Genomic DNA, 19,780 nt, shown 5'->3' with positions numbered 1-19,780 from the left:
ACAGCCCCTAGTCCAGCATCGGTAATCTGCTGGGCTGACAAGCTTACTAAGCCATCTACAGTACAGGGCTTGGCTTGTACACACACACACACACACACACAAATAGGAGACAGACTAAGTGGAGCAGGTTGATAGAGGACACAGACACTCTATTTAAAGATGGATGCTGAACACATTGATAGGCTGTGCTCAGATCCAGAGAATATAAAACACACCACTGGTGGAATAATCCAGAAAAACGAATGAATGCAACATAGCAAGTTTGCAAGAACTAGAGTCCAGTCTGAATGTTTGAGTTTTTGGAAGGAGAAATTGGTGGGAATGAGGAATTAAACAAAACAAAAAAAGACGTGGTCTCATGAATACCTCCTGGCTCGTGTTGGAGTCAGTCTGCTTCCCTGGTTCACTGACCCGGTTCTGAACACAAGTTATACAAGTGAGCAGGACTTCTGAGGCTTAGTTGAGTTTAATACTTCGACAAGGAAGGAAAACATCTCCAAGTCTCAGCTGGCTTTCAGACTGAATGAGACGAGACCTAGTTGGCTTTTAACATCATACTCTACCAAGGGTCTCCCCTGATGGAAATTAACTGTGGTTGCATTATGCTTTTTTTATAGAGAATGTGTATGTGCAGAAATAATTGCAAAGCAGCGCCACTAGATATCGGGCATAAGCAAGAACTCCACTATTCCTCTGCTTGTGAACAATCAAGTTCGCAGACAGTATCCACCTTCAATGTTATTAACTCATGAAGCTGAGAACTGGACACACTGTTCTTTCTCACCAATGACAAAATATAAACACGTTCATTTCAGATTACAACATACAACTAATAAACAGAGTTCTAGTCACAGCATGAACTTCATTATCGTCAGCCTTTGGAAAAGCATTGAATTAGCAGAAGTCTGTATGCAGGGTCAATCTGGTCAGTCGAGCTGCTGTCTCTCTGGCTAACGCGTGTGTGCGTGTGTGCGTGCGTGTGTGTGTGTGTGTCCTCAGTGGTCCCCAGCGCCGCCACCGTGGTCATCGTGGTGTGTGTGAGCTTCCTGGTCTTCATGATCATCCTGGGCGTGTTCCGCATCCGAGCCGCTCACCAGCGCACCATGGGCGACCAAGAGAATGGCAAGGAGAACGAGATGGACTGGGACGACTCTGCTCTCACCATCACAGTCAACCCCATGGAGGTAAATGTCCACCATCTGGGGCCTAAAACTAACACCAGATGTTTAGCGCCGTCCTAACTCCACATGTCTTATTGGCTGTCGTGAGGTGTTACGAACTGGACAAGCTGATTGGTTGTTCAGACAGGGAAGGGGTGAACCCAGACAGACTGAACAGGATCTTGAATATTGTTTTCTGTCCCTAAGGTCATGATCAAATGTACCAAACGTGACACCAATCCTCAGACACTCACGTGACCTGACGTTGTGACTATATGCCCCTTTCTGTCACTCACACTTGTCTCTATATCTCTCTCTCCGCCTGTCTCTCTCTCTGCCTGTCTCTCTCCTTGCCTGTCTCTCTCCTTGACTGTCTCTCTCCTTGACTGTCTCTCTCTCTGCCTGTCTCTCTGGTAGACTTACGAGGACCAGCACAGCAGCGAGGAGGAGGAGGAAGAGGAGGAGGAGAGCGAGGATGGCGAGGAGGAAGATGACATCACCAGCGCTGAGTCGGAGAGCAGTGAAGATGAGGAGGGTGCAGAGCCGGAGGACCAGCAGGGGGCAAGCAGACAGCAGCAGCTGGAGTGGGACGACTCCACACTCACCTACTAGGACACACACACACACACACACCTACTAGGACACACACACACACACACCTACTAGGACACACACACACACTCACCTACTAGGACACACACTCACACACACTCATCCACACTCACCTACTAGGACACACACTCACACACACTCATCCACACTCGCCTACTATGAAACACACACACAACCTCACCTACTAGGAAACACACACACACATTCACCTATTAGGAAACACACACACACACACCCTCCACACACACACCCTCCACACACACTTGCATTCACAACCCACAGATGACTCACCTACACCGAGTCTGCTTTCTCACTATGCCCTAACACAGCAGATCACACACTCTTACCAATGTCTTTCCAAGGAGCCATGATGTACAAAAAAAGAAAAACAAATCTATGAATATGTTCAAGATTTTCCTGTTGTCAGCTTAGTGATGGTACACAGTGTAGTATAATACGCACCAAACTGGGTCACAGACTTTTACTGTCTTACTTTTTATTTATTCTGTTTTATTCCCGGGAAAACTTGGCCTATGTTTGCATTTCTTTTGAACTTTGCGAGGATTCAACCTTGCTCTTTGTCGTCTTCTAAAATGTGAGGCTTTCGAATGGAGAAGGGTTTTTTAATTGTTTACTCCTTGCACAATCGGTTCTAGGTTTGTTTACCGTCAAAAGAAGAGAAGCTTTGACTTGGAGTTTTCTTTGTGTGCTTGAGTTGCAGTTTGGAGAGTGGAACGAAACGATGCTTCAAACACGTAGACACATCTAGTTTATTTTTTTCTCCTTTAGTGCATGAGGATATTTGGGAAAAAAGTCTTATCTGTAGAGGAATAAATTGCTTTTTAAGATTTTGTAAATATACAGAAACCATGTAATTAGTCTTGTGATTAGTGATGGCCTAAACAAAAGGGTCCAATATCTAAAATGGCGCCGTACGTAATGTAGAATATTTGTATCACAAAAGCTTATAGCATGTTGCAAAATTTGGCTAAGCTCCACCGTCATGCTTGTACAGAGTGTCTGCTTCCAGAAGAGAACTCCAGGACTGCACACCCATGTTTCTAAGTGCTGTCCATTTTCTTCTCTCTTTCTCACAAGAAGAAAGTTGTTTGTTTTTTGAGGCAGGACTGGGTGATGCTTTTGCTTTCCACATGCTTGGCTTGGCTTGCACAGGTGGCAATGCTGTACTCAAGACGTCAATATGTTTCATTCCCTATATAGTTGTACAGATTGATGGGGTTATTTTTTCTTTTTTTCTTCAGAGGAATCACAGAGCATCACAGTCAGACTGCTGAACATGGATTTGTTTATTTTTTGTTTGTAAAGGTACTAGGAGCAGGCAAGATAGTGCTCTAGACCAAACTCTCAGTATCGGTACTAATATTTCTTCTAACTCATTTAAATCAGTAAATATGATATTTGTCTGTAGCTTCTTCCATATTTCAATCTTGCTGTGGCGTTTGTAATTTGAATCTGACAGTTCTACAGAAAGAGCGATGATGTGTGGATTGTTAGCAGCAGTTTGTTGTTGTGTTAACTGACGTTCTTTGGGAGAGTCATGAAACGCAGGAGTTTCATTGCTTCATTGCAAAAAAATATTTTTAAAGGACTTTTTTTTTCATGGTGTGACAATTGAACCTGAAATAATATATTAGATGTGTTTTTAAAGGGGTGTCTCATCGTAGAGCAATTCCAGTCGCTCTCTTACTGTCAATTCTACTGTTTGAATTAGACAAATAATCTTAAACCAACTTAATCTTGAATCAGTACAGGAAGTGGCTGGAGCTATGATAGGATAACCTTTTGAAAATGTATCTTTTTCCGTTCTCGTTTGAAATGAAATATTTTTTTGCAGTAGACCACTAGATTTTATTGTACATTTGGAACTGTACTGTAGAGTTGTTCTAAGATATTTGTTTACATTTGGTAAACTTGTTTTCCTTCTGATATTAGTATAAAACTTATACAATTAATTGGAAAGACGTGTCAGATGTTAACCTTTAGTCTCAGAACAGCTGTTGTTTATCACTGTTGTATAGCTTTTCAATCCCATACAGTAGAGGACTTCAACCCCTCAAACAGTCATTCCTCTAATACATTCAGTATCCAAGTTAAATATGTATGTCCTGCACTCACATTAGGGGGTAGGAGGGGGAATTTCAATCAGCATGAGACAGTTGGACCTAACGCTGGGAAATGATGGTTTGATTGATAGGTTGTCTGTAAGATATCTTATATTTTGCATGTTCATCTATTTTTAGAGGCCAAAACCAGGTGGCTCGTTTTAACAGAAATATTGACATTTTGCAAGTTCCACAAAGGGTCCTTATTATTAGAGACAGCACCAAGGTCATATTCGAGAGGGTTTCTTTGAGCAAACCACAAGTCGCTCTGTGTCAGTTCGGTTCAGACTTGTTTATTTTTTTGGGGTCAACGGTGAAAAGGAGGTGAACAGTCTCCCCTTCATGACGACTTGGGCCCGTTGAGGGCTCCAGGTTTGAGACAGCCCAGTTGGGAGTGCCTTTGCCAATCACAGCACATTAACAAACACAACTAACAAATGAAACAAAAACAAACAACAACAAAAAACACTCATCCACGCTATTTTAGTTGTGGCAAAGTTTCTTTTTTTTTTGTATTATTATTTAATGCTAGGTTTCTTACAAAGCTGGGGATGTGATTTTATTTTGTTGTAACAATAGTCCACTGATAGTTTTATTAAAAAGTGAACGTTTTACATAGGTGTCATGTGTCCATGTTGATGTGTAGAACATGTAGATCCATATTGTGTCTTCTATAGATATTGTACTAAATCATATTGACAAAATCCACTTCTAAAAAGATGTACATTATTCAAATGCTCTAGGCAGCATATGTGGGTATAAATTGACCTATTTGTGTAAAGTGGAAGGTAATTTCGAGATGTGTACTATTGCCTGGATTGCTGAAGTTTAGGGCAGCATGAAATTCACCAAAACCTGAGTATAATCCCTAATCCCCGCAGATTTCTCACAGTTCATTGTCACAGGTCATTGTCAAATCAGTTTTATCTCCTCATTTCACCCCCCCCTCCTCCCTTTTTACAAAAAAATAAGGTAAAAGTACAAAGCAAATGCTATTTCATGGAAACGATCTAAATCAGAGTTGTAATTCTGACACTTATTTTCTGGATTATATATTCTCCCTCGGATAGCCTCCTCTGCATCAAATTGAATGTCACTGCCCTGTAAATTGTGGATCTGAAATGCCCATCTGTGACACAAGGGACTTGTCCTTTTGTATGAATCACTTCGACAGAGGGCGGTCCGTGTTTCAAGGTGAGGTTGAGGGTCGCGGGTACAGGAGACGACACACACTGCATACTACTGAGTCTCTGAATGTCCACACCACTCAAAACGTGTTTGTTTTTTTCTCTTTGCTCTGATAAGGAATAAGTGATGATTTCAGAACTGTTGAACAATTCCTTTGTGCTTGTTGGGGTTGCTTTCACTTTTCTACCGATTGGCAGGCGAATTGTAGTGAAGGCGACGCTCGCTCATGAAACAAAATAAAGGACAAAGAGATGGGTACAAATGTTGTCTTGCTTGCTTTCCCTCATTTCACATGTTTGTCCCAAATTTTTACATCTGTACGATTTGTGACTACAGTTGAGTTGTACTGGACTGTGTCTACAGGGTTTGTAGGAGAATCGGGATATGGTTAGTATTCCATGGATGTGGAATACGTGTAGTACAGCACCCCCTGGTGTTAGATGAAGGGAGTAACATTCCATTGGAGATCTTACCTCTGATTATATTGCTATTTTAAGAGATTGACAAAACAATTGTGAGCTTTGTCAATTTATATCAGGAATACAAAAAAACACTAATTTACAAACATCAAGCAAAACACACAAGGCATCTAAAAGGCTAACATTTACATTGTAAACAATTCAAACAGTAGATATGTTTTTAGGTGTTTAAGTTGGTATCAGAAGCACAAGAGACATGTTAAGATTCAAATTCAATATTTTAAGTCCACAATTGCATATTTAACAGTGCAGTGGTTCATTTGAAACGGTTATACTAGTCAGCAGCTGCAACCATAAACACACAACAGAATAAAACACCAGCATAAATTCAAACCCTTAAAAATCTGTTCAGAAACTACACAGTGTCCCAGGAACAGAAGCAAGATACTCCACACACCGTCATACTAAATTATAGTACCTAATGATGTCTCCTGGATAAGGCATAAAAATATACAAAGTTAAATTTTACAAAACGTTCCTGTTGAACGTTAAAAGGTAATCCTTACAATAACTGGTTCCAAAGTTAATGATAAAATGGCACTCTGCTTGCTTGTTATAGGGAGCCGAAATCGTGACTTGATTTACACAACTCTTGTGGACGTAAAGTGGACATGCAATCAAATACTGCTGCTTATTTTCACTTGACACCAGAGCTGGCCAAAGCCAGAATTTTGTCTTCTGATCCTGCAATAAGAGAGGCAATTCAGGTTAGTGATGTGAAGTTCAGTATCAGGAGGATATAAATAAATAGTAAAACAGTCATAAAATAGTCTCAGAACAAAAGAGAGAATAAATGAATGAATCTTGATTGATCCCAAAAGGTAAACTGCATTAACTCAAGTAGACATATCAATAACAAAAGCAGGTAGAAACCAAGTATGGATCCTAAATAAGTGCTGCAAACACACAATACGTCTAATACATACAAAATAAGTCATCTGTAAATAAGGATCGGACACAAACTCCCTACCTAGACATGCTGTGACTTTCTCAAACTGGCTCAGAGTAGCGCTGGCGTTTTCAGACAGGAAACCTTCTTCTTCTGCAGTCAGCTGTGGGATGAACCAAACAGGAAGTCCTCATTAATCAGAACTGAGGAATAATCTAAACCGGCTGTGACAGACGAACCATAACAGCTATGAGTTGGAACAATATGGTTGATATGAGGATAGGAATGTTACAGCAGCTCTCTCACTGGTTCCGATGCAGCTTTCAACACTTTCGAAGTAAGCTAGCAATCAGCATCCGACACTTGACAAGTCTACTTGGCAGTTACGCTACATTAGACCTGAGCTCAAGACTGACGAATGTCCACAGATAGTGTGTACTGTCTGCTATGCGGTGCCTCTCACCTTCTCGCCCAGTTTCCTCAAGGCAGTGAGGATTTCGACTTTCTGCTGAGTGTAAACATCTCGTGGAAGCTTTCCCACCATCACATCGCGGTCCATCTAAAAACAAATCCACACAATCAACGGATTAACCAATGATTTAAGATCAAAGACCCAACTTGTACAGGACAGTTTCTGTGGAAGCTTACATCTTGTCCTCTAAACAATTATAAATAATTGACCGATTGTAAACTGCTTTTCAGACAAACCTCTCCCAGCCTTGTTCGTAACTGCCCTGGTTGCTTCTTGGCGAAGAGTCGGATCACCTCAGGAGTTTTGAAGGCTTGGCTGATGGCAGCTTGGATGGCCTGTGGATGATAGAGATACCAGATCAGTTATTACCTCCCTCCATCTCACGATGACAGCCCTATGCAATATAATGTACCTACCCTACATACATAGGACTGTCACAGACAGACTGTCACAAGCAGACGTTTTATCAAGGCGGAAATAGAAATAGGTATAGACTATTTATTTGCGTATGAGGCGTTACAGTCCGTGTTCCCTACCAGTTGCATCCCGCTTAGTTCATCCACCAGAGTCATGTTTCCCGTCATAATCTTCTTCAGTGACTCGTTAAACTCGTTCAACTGCTCCAAAGTTTCCTTCTTAGTCTCTTCGTACTCATCCTCATCGAGGTCTTCCCTTGAACAGAGAAGACGTCAAACGTTTCCACTTTCCACTCCACATTCACTTGACAGTTATCAAAATTAATAAGTCACAAAGTATTCTAACCAGACCGATACAAAACCAAATAAAAAACAAACAATAGTTTAACGTTAACAGGTAGCGAGCTATCTACTCTACCTGCATTCTTCCAGGTCTTGCAGCTGTTGCATGAGTCTGTCTAATTGCTCCTCCATGTTTTGTTTAAGTTTCCCCGTTTCGGATTTCCCGCGCGATGCCATACTTAACTCTGGATGGAAAACGAACCAAAACATGAGCACTTAGGCTAAGGCCAGAACACAAAAAGATTGGAGAAGCTGTGTCTTGTTAACCCTCGTGCTGCCTTCGGGTCACATGACCCAAAGGTTCATAAGCACCATCGTTGTGTTTACCCAATTTTACCCAATACAAAAACAAATAAAAATAATTTTCTTTTAACCTTCGCAATGTGGGGGGTCTGAGACAGCCCAACGGTTAAAAGAAAATGCTTCACTTTGTTTTTGTATGCGGTAAAGTTGTCGCAATAAGACGGCGGGTCACAATGACTGATGGGTCAGAACGACCCGAAGATTACACAAGAATGACTAACGTGTCAGCTAGTTGGCAAGACAAATTGCTATCTGTACAGCTAGCGAGTTAGCTATAGCTGGGATGGGCATAGCTAGCTAACTAACTAGGCTTGACTCATAAGGGTTTGTTTGACGAACTAATAAGTTTGCCGTTCGTTGGATGCCTTGACTAGACAATTTGACAACAGAAAGGTTGAAAATGTCAATTACAATCATAGCTAGTAGCGAGGTAGCTCATGTAGAACACAGTTTTGCTGAAGCAAACCTTAACAGAAAACATCACCTGCTGGCCCTGCCTTTTCAGGTCACTTTGTCTGGAGTCAGTTGAAATCGATGATCAGTTGTTAACTGAGGCTTTCTGCATGCTCTTCACAACATATCAAGGAAACAATTAATAATCTCAGTGACAATGCTTTTTAGTTGTAATGGTACCGAGGCGTCGGCACTTCAATGTCGCAAATGCTCTCCGCAGAGGTTTGTTTGGGTTTCGGAGCTTGTGTCGAATTACGGTAACCACGTGATTGAGGACGTCCGATGCTTCGAACGTCGTCACAGATTGCTGTGCTTCGTTTCCAGTTTTACCATGCTTGGAAAGGATCCACCATATTCTCTGAATTCTTCTGCTTAAATATATCAAGTGCCAAGCTGCGGTCCTTAGGTTTAGCCCCCCCAGACTTTCTAAATATTCCAGCTTCGGACGTGATCAGTAATCTAGTTATTATAATTTGACACAAGCTCCAAAACACTTTTCTGTAACTGCCTATTTGCGACACAGACACCGACGCCTCGGTATCACACGTCCAAATACACTTAGAAGTTTATACACTATTTTATTTATTTTTTACTTTGGTACATTTGGTTAGATTTTTTTTCTCCAAAATGGAACCAGCAAAAAAGAGAAAAAGTTCCACAGTTTGGGAGCATTTTGAATTAACGTCTCCCAACAAGGTGAGTTGCCTCCGCCTACTAAAATAACGGTAATGCCGCCATCACAATAAACTTAATGGTGAATGAATGGCATATCACTTTTTTATTTTGTAGGTGAAGTGCCTAATATGCCTACGGGACCTTGTTTATAGCAATAACACCTCATCAATGCTTAGGCATTATCGAGCTCTCCATGACGGTACACATCATGTTGAAAAACCACAAACCAACCCAGGTAATCATTTTAATTTCGAACTTGTTGTCATTTTTTATTATATAGCCTAGGCTATGGTTGGCCAATTATATAGCCTATTTATAGGCTATTACCATTGTTTTTCATTCACATTGCAGAAAACTTCCATTCATTTTCCAGTCACAAAACAAATGATAAAATGCACTGGATAGCCATGCAGAAAAAACTACCGTTATTAGGCTAATAACAGTTAAGTGATGTTACGGACGAAACCAAAGCTCCGTATCTTGCGCCGAACTCGCAGAGAAGTACTCGAAACAGTGTGCAGTCTCGCCAGAAACTCGTGATCATCTATTAGGATTAAATGCTTGGCTTCATTTAGTCACGACCACGCGAACCCCATTACTCTCTTGGATAATGTAAATGTGATGTAAAGTCAAATTTTAAACATTTTACTGACCACTTACAGAAGTACGGTTACTTAAATTCTACAATAATAAGCAGTTTCACTGGACACAATGTTATTCCTCACAAATGTTTGCACATATTGTTCCAATCTTTAACCATAGGTTATCAAGGCGCTGTCTCTGCACTATGCGAGTAGAATGTCATCATAGAATATTTGGGCTGTTAACAAATATTCGAACCTGCTGGTGCTACTTGTGTAGCCTAAGCCGTGTTGATTGAAGCTTCGAGTAATGATCGAAGCTTCAATGCCCAAGAAAGCTTCGTTTCGACATAACTAATAACAATGCCGACTGCCGGCACATACAATTATTAAACGTTGCCAACGTTTCAAAATCTTGTGAACATAGCTCGTATTCCGTGGGTGCGTCTTCATAGTTTCCGTTCGGTATTCTCCAATCAGATGTTTTATATTTTAATCTGGGCCAACCAGGGAGCGTTTAGTGATCCAGGAAGCAGTTATGATATTAATGTAAATGTCACTTTTGTTTCGGAGAGTTTTGCAGTGAGTTTGAGCTTGTCTATTTTCAATAGCCTAAGTGAAAAACAGTTTCGCAAACATTACGTTTTAACGCTAGCGACACTGTATTTCTGTAATATTTGCTGTAAATTGTATCTAACGAGATCGAGCTAGTTTACTCACAGCACTTGCTATCACCTTTGGTCTTTATAGGTCAGTTTCTAATTTCGTGATTTGTGTCGTGCTAGGATCATGTATCCAATATATTTATGCCCTCTAATCCCCACAGTTAAATACTACTGAAATATTCATTTCCCTGTAATACTGTCATAACTGTGCACTTCTAGTCCTTGATTATCTTCTGCACTTAAATGCACTTTAAAATCGGTAAACGTCTGCTAAATGTAAACATGTAGTTGTTTCCATGTGAGGAATGGAACCTAAGGAGCCAACTAAAGTGGTGTTGCTGGCATGTGGGTCCTTCAACCCTATAACAAACATGCACCTGCGGATGTTTGAACTGGCAAGGGATTACCTTGAAGACTCAGGTAACCTATCACTATCTCTCAGTTGTGTTACATAGTCGAAAATGTTGTTATTCACACGTTACTGGTGTCTCAAGTTGCCAGTCAGCATTTCTTTTAAGCACCCAAACAAATTTTTTCCCACACAAACTCCCAAATTCAGTTCAATCGAAACAATCAATAATCCAGACAGAGAAGTTTAGTGAGAACCGAAGTGATGATCACGTTATAGATGTCCATCCACCTTCCCTTATTTCACTCCCTCATAACGAACGCCTGTGTGTCTGTCAGGCCAGTACAGGGTGGTGAGAGGGATCATCTCAATAAAGCACACCCGTGACTCACTCTCAACCAATCAAAATGCTTGATTTCAACCACCCGTATTATAATCCCTCATAACGAACGCCTGTGTGTCTGTCAGGCCAGTACAGGGTGGTGAGAGGGATCATCTCCCCGGTGGGAGATGCCTACAAGAAGAAGGGTCTGATCGAGGCATACCACCGTGTGGAGATGGCCCAGCTGGCATCAGAGAGCTCAGACTGGATCAGGGTGGATGCCTGGGAGAGTCAGCAGATAGATTGGGTGGAGACGGTCAAAGTGGTGCGGTGAGTTTAACCAGGTAGAACTTGATGTGTTTATAGTATACAAGTTTAAGCGGTTTTTATTGTCATTTCAGTCTTATACGGTTGCACACAATGAGGCAACGTTCCTCCAGGACCTAAGTGCTACATTTACATTTCATTTAGCAGTATAAACAACATAGACCACAAGTGCTACATAAACAACATAGACCACAAGTGCTACATAAACAACAGGCATTCTACAAGTATGAGAGGAGGGGATCCCTCACTGAATTGCTCTTCCCATTTCTTCTCTCGAGAAAATGTTGGTTTAGGTGCAGTTCTATGGACGTATGTGCAGCCTGTGACTGATTGTGAAAAGGGGTTTTCAAATCTAATTCGATTTGAAGTATAACCATTTATGCATTTAGCAGACGCCTTTATCCAAAGTGACTTCCAAGAGAGAGCTTTACAAAAGTGCATAGGTCACTGATCATAACAACGAGATAGCTCCAAACATTACGGGTAGCCAAAACATGAAGAATACATTGTGAAAAAACAAATAAGAGCCAAAGGGAAGAACCATAAGAGCATGTAGTTAAACAAGTTACAATTAAACAACATGAACCTCAAAAGTGCAAGAGTGTACCTGTAGAAAAGCAAGCAACAATAATATATTTCACAGCGAGTACAATAATTTTAAATCAGTTACAACGAACCAACAAGAGCAACAAGTCTCTCACCATTCAATATATATTGATATATTGATATATACAATAACTTCCTCTCTTTCGCAAACATTTTGAAAAAGTTATACATGGTTTTATCACTTCAAGGCTGGACTATTGTAACTCGCTGTATTTGGGGATCAGTCAATCATCCATTGACCGCCTTCAGGTAGTCCAAAATGCTGCTGCCAGAGTTCTGACAGGAACGCGAAAACGGGAACATATAACTCCTGTCCTTCAGAAACTTTATTGGCTGCCGGTGTGCCACAGAATTAATTTTAAAATCTTGCTTTTAGTTTTTAAATCAATAAATGGGTTAGCTCCGTCCTACCTTTCTGATCTGCTGACAGTCCATCAACCTACAAGAGTTTTGAGATCTGCGAACTTAGGCCTCTTAAAAGTTCCTAGATCGCATTCTCTATTGCTGCTCCAAGACTTTGGAATAATCTTCCTCTGGAAATTAGAATAGCACCTTCCTTGTCCATTTTTAAAGTGAGGTTAAAGACCTTTTTATTTGATTTGTCTTATAAAAATGAATGTTGATGCGGTTATTCTGTTTGTCTGTGTCTGTTATCATGTGGTGGTCCTATTTAGCACTCTGTATAGCACATTTGTCAACGGAAGTTGTGTTTAATTGTACTTTATAAATAAAGTGATTGATTGATTGATTGAACTAGAACTTGTTAACAAATACAATGAATTGAAGTGACATCATCCTATTCACTGTGGGTGTTGTCCCACATTTCAGGTTTTGCTGACTGAGGTCAAGGTGACAGTTAAGGTTGGTGAAGGTGTCACTACCTCAAACTGACTTCAAGTTCAGTAGCACGAGAACATTTGGAGAACTTGTTTGTGTTTGGGAAAAACAGTCGTTTTAACGTGGGATTAATGGAATCAACATGTAGTCATTTAGCAGACGCTTTTATCCAAAGCGACTTACAAAAGAGAGCTTAACACAAAGTGCATAGGTCAATAATCATAAACAACGAGATAGCCCCCAAAACATTGCGGGTAGCCAAAACATGAAGCACACATTGTGAAAAGCAAATAAGTGCCAATGGGTGGAACCAGAAGAGAGATGGTTTTAAAGTCAGTCGTTTTGTATCTTTGAGTCCTTTGTCTCATATCTTAGTTTAACTTAATGGCCCAGAGTCCCAGACATGGATTCAGCCTAGTCCTAAAGCAAGAGAAAAATTCAATCAAGATCTCCATTGAAACATTTTATCGTCTAGGACTAGGCTTAATCCATGTCTGGGGAAACTGGGCCAATAACCGACACCTCAGTGTCAAAAATCGCAAAACTCAAAACATCACAACGCTCCAGACCTTCCTCTCAGCCTCCTTTATGAAACGCAGTCTCTCACTTCTCCCCAGACATCATTATGAAGAGCTGGTGTCCGGACAGCAGCACAACGACGAGGTGGACACCATCAAATACGCCAAGAAGAGGAGGATTGCAGAACATGCTTATGAATCCCCTTCCTCCCTTCACACAAGAAAAGGTATATGCTCAGAAGCTTTCTGTAAACAAGGGGCTGTAACCATGCGAAGCACAGTACTGTCACATCGTGAGGAGTGTAGCTCGGGCGTTAAAGCATGTGACTGCAGATCAAGAGGTTGAAGGTTCAATTGTACGTGATGCTTTGGATATAATGATGTCTCTAATAGGCCTCTTCAGCTTCTCCTCCACTCCCCCTTGTATTGAGAGGATCTGTTGCATTCAAACCGGAGCTCACGGTAAATGAGTTCATGAAACAACAATAACAGACGTTGCATTCAGTTTGTCTGCAGACAAAGGATTACGAAAGGTACATGGCGTTGGTCCACAGCCAGTTGGTTTAGATGCAGCAACGCCCGCTCAGTCACACGTCCTCTGGGGACAGGTCAGGTGAGAGAGAGAACAGATGAGAAAGAGAACACATATGAGGGGAGAGAGAGGGAGAACAGATGAGAGAAAACACAGGACAGAGGGAACACAGGATAGAGAGAGAGGGGAGGAGAGACAGAGAACACATGGGAGAGAGAGAAACAGAAAGAGGAGAAACAGACAGACAGACAGGTGAGTTGGCGTGGGACATCTGAGGTAAAGACAGTGAGGGTTAGATGAGTACTCGTGTTTCCTGTTCTACCTGGTTCCTTGCCCGGGGCTTGACTCAAAGCTGTTCCAGCTGGGAACGGTGTGATCGACTTTGGTTCCAACTTCCTGGTAGCATTCCTTACACATGCATAAAGTGTGGGCTCCAGTACAGATGCTAAACGGGTTTTTGGGTTATGAAAGTATGAATGTGCCTGAGGATGTGTATACTACAGAACAGTCTCAATATTTGATATCGTATTTGATTTCATCAGGATAACTGATGACAATTTCACTGCAATTTCCTAGAAGTCCTTTTATTTTGACTGAAAAGTAGATTCTAATGTGGTGATATTGGTTTTAAAACACAGGTTCAACACTTACAAAAGTATCCTCAGTTTATCCCTCTCCTTTGTCTCTCTCCTCTCTGTCTCCTCTCTCCTCATTTCCCCCTCCTCTCTCTCTTTCTCTCTCTCTCTGTCTCTCTCCCCCCCCCCTCTGTCTCTCTCTTCATCCCTCCCTCCCCCTCTCTCCCAGATGGCCCTCAGCTCATGCTGCTGTGCGGCGCTGACGTGCTGGAGTCCTTCGGTGTTCCCAACCTCTGGAAGGCCGACGACATCACTGAGATCGTCGGCCGCTACGGCCTTGTCTGCATCACCCGCAGCGGCAACGACCCCCACAAGTTCATCCACCAATCGGACACTCTGTGGGAGCACCGCAGGAACATCCACGTGGTGCCCGAGTGGGTGACCAACGAGATCTCGGCCACCCACGTCAGGAGGGCCCTGCGGCGGGGGCAGAGCGTGCGCTACCTGCTCCCGGACCCGGTGGTGAGCTACATCCAACAGCACAGCCTCTACAGCACGGAGAGCGAAGGCAAGAACGCAGACGTCATCCTGGCCCCGTTTCAGAGGAACACCTCGGGCTCTTCCTCCTCCGTCACTTGAAGGGGGCCTAACCGTCCTCTTGCTACCTCAGAGACGAACTGTGTTGTTCGGGAGCCACTGTGGAGAGCATCTCTCAGATTACGAGCGGGGGGGGGGGGGCAGTTTGTGGCTGCACAGTTTGTATGTTTTTTAATGTCAATGTTGACTTTGATACACTGAACTGAAGACACTGTGACTTAGGATCCTTTCATCACCAGTGCCTCTTATCTACATTTGACTGCTCTGGTCTGGTAGATTTTGATTGAGCTTGTTATGCGACCGCTCTCTGACATATAGGGTACAGATAGAGGTCATAACATCGATATAAATGACAGTTTAAACTAGGTATAGCCCAGCCATATATATTAGATAGGGTTTCACCTTAAACACTGTCAGTGTATTCCAAAGAAAACGATGGGAAGTTAGTGCACGTGCATTAGATCTGAGAAGACCGAACCCTTGTTGATTCTAACGTATTTAACGCAATACAACACTTTGTTTACCACCAGAAATTTCGAAAATACACAGCACTCAAACCATCCTTTGCAGCCCTAAAAGAAAAGTTATGTGTGTTTTAAAACAGTCAGTTAACATGGGATGCATGGCTTGTTATCTTGTGGGATGTGTAGATTGGCAAATTAAATGTATGGCTTGTATCGAAATAAAAAAATACAAAATAATTGTTAAAGGTTTTGGATATTGTCTGTGTTCAAACTGTCAAGTATTCAACCCCTTGGAATAAAATACAAAGGGTGTTTTTAGTGTTAGAACAATACTGATGTTGATGGGGAAACAAACCAAAACATCTTTATTTAGAAATTTGATGTTGTCTTTGCAGCTTCCCTTCTACCTGTCAGGTTCCTCCACTTCATAGATGGCATCTGTGGCATTGCTTGTAAAAACAGATGAGGGTGTTTCCCTTCACACAGCCAGCGTAAGAAACCACCCTGGCAAGGTTTCTGCATCGCTTCTTTATTGTTTTTTAGATGACTCGAGAGCTATGTAGGATGAGAGTATAATGTCTTGAAAGATTAACTTATTTTCTTTTTTTACTTCTTCAGGGTTTAGATTAGTTTAGGTGCAGTTCTATTGGGCGTATGTGAAGCCCTCTGTGACATTGCTTGTCAAAAAGGCTTTACAAATACATTTAATTTAATTTATTTGTTTCCACAGGTTTTTGTTCAATACTAACCATGGAATACTAATTGTGTTTTTCATCTTGGCTGGAGAACTATGTATGATGACAGTATGATGTCCTGAAACTAGTGTGAAACACTAATCATACTAAATCCATCTCTTCAATGCAACTGTGAGGAAATACCACCATTCTATTCCCATACAAGCATGAGCACAGTAGTCAACATTGGAATAAAAAGTGTTCATATTTTAGTCCAAGTCCAATGTGTTTTTGATGCTTTCAAAGTTAACGTGGAGCGCCCACACTTGTTTTCCAGCTGCTTTAGCAAAGAGTAATTCAAACCAGAATCAGGAGTTTATTACATCATGATCATGAGTTTCAGAATAAGCAAACAAAGTGTTTAAGTGAAATAGAAAGTTAATTCTGTTTGTTGATTGCTCAACCTTCATCTGGTGTAAGAGGTGTAAACCTTTGTGTGGTCCAGATGACAAGATGACAGATGACAGTTGAAAATATAAAGAGACTCGTCTGACATGTACTGTTCCCATTACATACATACCACAGCACCCAGCCCCATCAGCCTAACCCACTTCCTGTTTCCTACCTCTCCCTGAGTCCTTCATAACCCCCCTCTTCCCCCACCTGCCCTCACACCCCCTCGGCCCCGGACTGGTGAAGTCGTATCTGTTTTTGTTTTGACCACAGGTTGAGTCTCTGGTGGGAAAATGCCAGACAGCTTCTGTGGAACATGGGACATGGTCAGCAACGCCAACATGGAAGGATACATGGTGGCGCTTGGTGAGTTTTGATTTAATTTGCATTGATTCGATAACAATGGTGATTTATCGATTGATCTGATTAAAATTAGGTACGTTCATCGTGTTCTCTATCTTCGTTGAATTAGTTTAAATGGTGTTGCAATGCATGTTTTTTTTGGTATCTTAACATTTAATAGCTAGGATTAGGAACTTGTTTTTAATAAAGCAGGGACTCTTCACTTGGTGGGAGGAAGGGTGTGCTTGAGTCCACAGCACCCTGTTATTTTACACCATAAAGATAATGGAATAAAATAGAACAAAAACAGACTAGCCATTCATAAACAATTACCCTGACATTGAATGACACAACAGAATAGAAAATATTATTATTTTATTATTATTATGTTGGAAAAAAACAACAATACACATAATTAACTTGTACAAGTTGGTAACATTGTAAATTTGCTGCAAAAATGCTAAATGTTCAATAAATATACAATCTCATCTACTCCTCTGTCTCTTCGCAGGCATAGGCGACAACACACGTAAGATCGCTCTGAAACTGAAGCAGAAGAAGGTGATCGAGGTGCAGGGAGATCGCTACACCATCAAAACTCTCACCACCTTCCGGAAATACATTGTCTCTTTCAAGGTTGGACAGACATTCGAGGAGTCCACCAAGGGTCTGGACAGCAGACGCTGCAAGGTGCTCGCCAAGTTTTTATTTTTAAAGATATATTTTGGCCTTTTATGGTGTTTTTGGACTGAGACAGTTGCAGTGAGATAAGAAATGTATGGGGAAAAAGAGAGGGGAATGGAATTGAACCCGGGTTTCTGCATAGAGTCTCAGCCTGGGTGGTACACTCTCTACCCAGTGAGCCTTTGTGGGCGCCCCGACTTGCCAGGCTTCTCAGAGGAAGAGAAACTGGGGAGTCAGATGGCTGAGCGGTTAGGGAGTCGGGCTAGTAATCTGAAGGTTGCCAGTTCGATTCCCAGCCGTGCAAAATGACGTTGTGTCCTTAGGCAAGGCACTTCACCCTACTTGCCTCGGGGGGAATGTCCCTGTACTTACTGTAAGTCGCTCTGGATAAGAGCGGCTGCTAAATGACTAAATGTAAATCCTTAGTGTGAGGAGTCCTGAGGTGTTGAGGGAATATAGAACGCTGCGTGAACGATCATGTGATGATGGTAAATCCTTAGAATAAAAAAATTATAAATCCTCAAAAGAGTGGAGTAGATTAGAGTCAAAAACTAAAACATACAAACTACTGAAACTCAACATACGAAATGACAAGTGTAAATGGTGCGTTTGTGAATGTGACAGGGATGCTGATGTCCTGAGTGTGTGTGTGTGTGTGTGTGTGTGTGTGTGTGTGTCTGGCAGTCGCTGGTGGAGTGGGAGGGCAGCAGGCTGGTGTGTGAGCAGACTGGGGAGAAGAGGAACCGGGGCTGGGCTCACTGGATCGACGACGACAAACTGCATCTGGTGAGAACAGTCCTTTGTTCCTGTTTCATGTTTGTTAACTCTTTGGAATTCTCTAACTGAAATGTCTTATATGGTTGTAGATCTTCTTTTTTACATTGATAAATCCTAATCTTTTGTTAACTAACTATGAATTGTTCTACAAATTATATAATAAATTAAATATTTGTATTAAATAATCCTCTGAAACCTACTTGAAGTTAAAATGTAACTCCTAAGTTGATGTGCAGAGACAATTGAATCTTATACAGAAACACGAGAAATAGATTTTTTTATTTATTTACAGGAGCTGTATTGTGAAGGGCAAGTTTGCAAGCAAGTTTTCAAAAGAATACAGTGAATGACGGTTCATCTCCCGAAGAGAAATTGCTCCATCATTTAAACACATTGTGTTGCTACTCTAAGCCCTGAGTAGTAGGATGAGAACCCCTGCATAAATAACCACCAATCCTTAGTATGCTGTTTTCTAGGTAATAAGCACTGATTTGATCAAGATCAAATGGCGAAGTGCATGCACTGGGAATGTAATGTGTGGTGATGTAATTATGTTATTTAACCACTAGAAGGCGCAATTGGATCATTGTTATCAAAATGGTGTTGCTTACTGGCCTTACTGTCTTCAAAGCCAACCAAATAATTTGGTTCCTCGGAAGTTGCGTATTCATTGCAGTGGTTAAGAAACCATTGTCGCCTTTTTCACTTGCAGCTGAACCGCTACCGTCATCTGTATAGCATCTACAGAGAGACCAATCCTGAATTCGGTCTGACAATGTTAGCAATTATATGTTGATTTGAGAATGATACAATCACTAACTACACAGCCCCTCTCTAATGCTTGTGCTGTTCCAGAGTCCGGTCTTGCCTTTGGTAATTTATTTTCTAAATTATTGCAATATCCTGTATTGTAAAATGAAATGTCAATTTGTGAACAACGCTAAGCGTTTCAACAGGCCTAGGCTAAATGTGTGCAACAGAACGTACAAATAAATCCAAATAGTGCAAATGACAAGAATCATTGTGTCCCATTTTTAACTGGTTCTTGTTCTGGTCCAAACTGCAACACACATTTTAAAGTTGTGACGTCTTCACCTGCATTTTACGTCTTGTCATGGAATAATCAGATCAGGGGGAATATTGTTTCCTGGATCGGTAGCAACATTTACCAGTCAAATCGCTGCATATGGAAGCAAATCGACATCATGTTTTGAATATGAATGCATTGAATACTTAATGTTGAAATTGAAACACCACTGAATCTTGGGGTTTTGAAAATGTAAAAAATTCAGCTTGCTGAAAATTCGAACAGTAAAATTCAGATCCCAAATTCGATTTGTTTCAATTTCAATATTAAGTATTCAA

General features: G+C 41.4%; 4 protein-coding genes across 9 annotated transcripts in view; 3 read left to right on the top strand and 1 right to left on the bottom strand.

The window, feature by feature from the left end:
* The window catches only part of clstn1 (calsyntenin 1), a 32,428-nt gene extending 27,089 nt beyond the window's left edge, over positions 1–5,339 (top strand). For all 4 annotated transcript variants that reach the window (XM_067239932.1, XM_067239930.1, XM_067239931.1 and 1 more), the window contains 2 exons: positions 1,000–1,184; positions 1,578–5,339. In XM_067239932.1, coding sequence (XP_067096033.1) covers positions 1,000–1,184; positions 1,578–1,772 — 380 coding nt within the window. In that variant the 3' untranslated portion in view covers positions 1,773–5,339. The remainder of the gene's footprint in view (positions 1–999; positions 1,185–1,577) is intronic.
* Positions 5,340–5,872: 533 nt separating this feature from the next.
* lzic (leucine zipper and CTNNBIP1 domain containing) lies at positions 5,873–8,696 on the bottom strand. 2 transcript variants are annotated; one of them, XM_067239978.1, is made up of 7 exons: positions 8,469–8,696; positions 7,758–7,866; positions 7,460–7,595; positions 7,160–7,258; positions 6,915–7,010; positions 6,533–6,614; positions 5,873–6,246 (listed from the first exon to the last, which is right to left on the bottom strand). In XM_067239978.1, exons 2-7 carry the CDS (start codon positions 7,856–7,858, stop codon positions 6,200–6,202), a joined length of 561 nt encoding a protein of 186 aa, XP_067096079.1. In that variant the 5' UTR covers positions 7,859–7,866; positions 8,469–8,696; the 3' UTR covers positions 5,873–6,199. The 2 variants fall into 2 exon arrangements, with proteins under 2 accessions (XP_067096079.1, XP_067096078.1); XM_067239977.1 differs by lacking the exon at positions 8,469–8,696 and adding an exon at positions 8,202–8,437 and having other exon boundaries at positions 7,758–7,955.
* A 182-nt stretch (positions 8,697–8,878) lies between these two features.
* Positions 8,879–15,695, top strand: nmnat1 (nicotinamide nucleotide adenylyltransferase 1). Of its 2 annotated transcripts, XM_067240521.1 has the most exons (6): positions 8,879–9,133; positions 9,227–9,347; positions 10,662–10,778; positions 11,176–11,359; positions 13,417–13,544; positions 14,654–15,695. In XM_067240521.1, exons 1-6 carry the CDS (start codon positions 9,065–9,067, stop codon positions 15,061–15,063), a joined length of 1,029 nt encoding a protein of 342 aa, XP_067096622.1. In that variant the 5' UTR covers positions 8,879–9,064; the 3' UTR covers positions 15,064–15,695. The 2 variants fall into 2 exon arrangements, with proteins under 2 accessions (XP_067096622.1, XP_067096623.1); XM_067240522.1 differs by lacking the exons at positions 8,879–9,133; positions 9,227–9,347 and having other exon boundaries at positions 10,612–10,778.
* Positions 15,696–16,843: 1,148 nt separating this feature from the next.
* On the top strand, positions 16,844–19,433 carry rbp7a (retinol binding protein 7a, cellular). Its single transcript, XM_067240525.1, has 4 exons — positions 16,844–16,978; positions 17,466–17,644; positions 18,323–18,424; positions 18,708–19,433. Exons 1-4 carry the CDS (start codon positions 16,906–16,908, stop codon positions 18,759–18,761), a joined length of 408 nt encoding a protein of 135 aa, XP_067096626.1. The 5' UTR covers positions 16,844–16,905; the 3' UTR covers positions 18,762–19,433.
* The last annotated feature ends 347 nt before the right edge of the window (positions 19,434–19,780 follow it).

The sequence above is a fragment of the Osmerus mordax genome, chromosome 7 (genome assembly GCF_038355195.1).
Source record: "Osmerus mordax isolate fOsmMor3 chromosome 7, fOsmMor3.pri, whole genome shotgun sequence".
Taxonomy (NCBI): Eukaryota; Metazoa; Chordata; class Actinopteri; order Osmeriformes; family Osmeridae; genus Osmerus; species Osmerus mordax.
The sequence above is the reverse complement of the archived record's forward strand: the minus strand, read 5'-3'. Positions and strand labels throughout refer to the sequence as shown.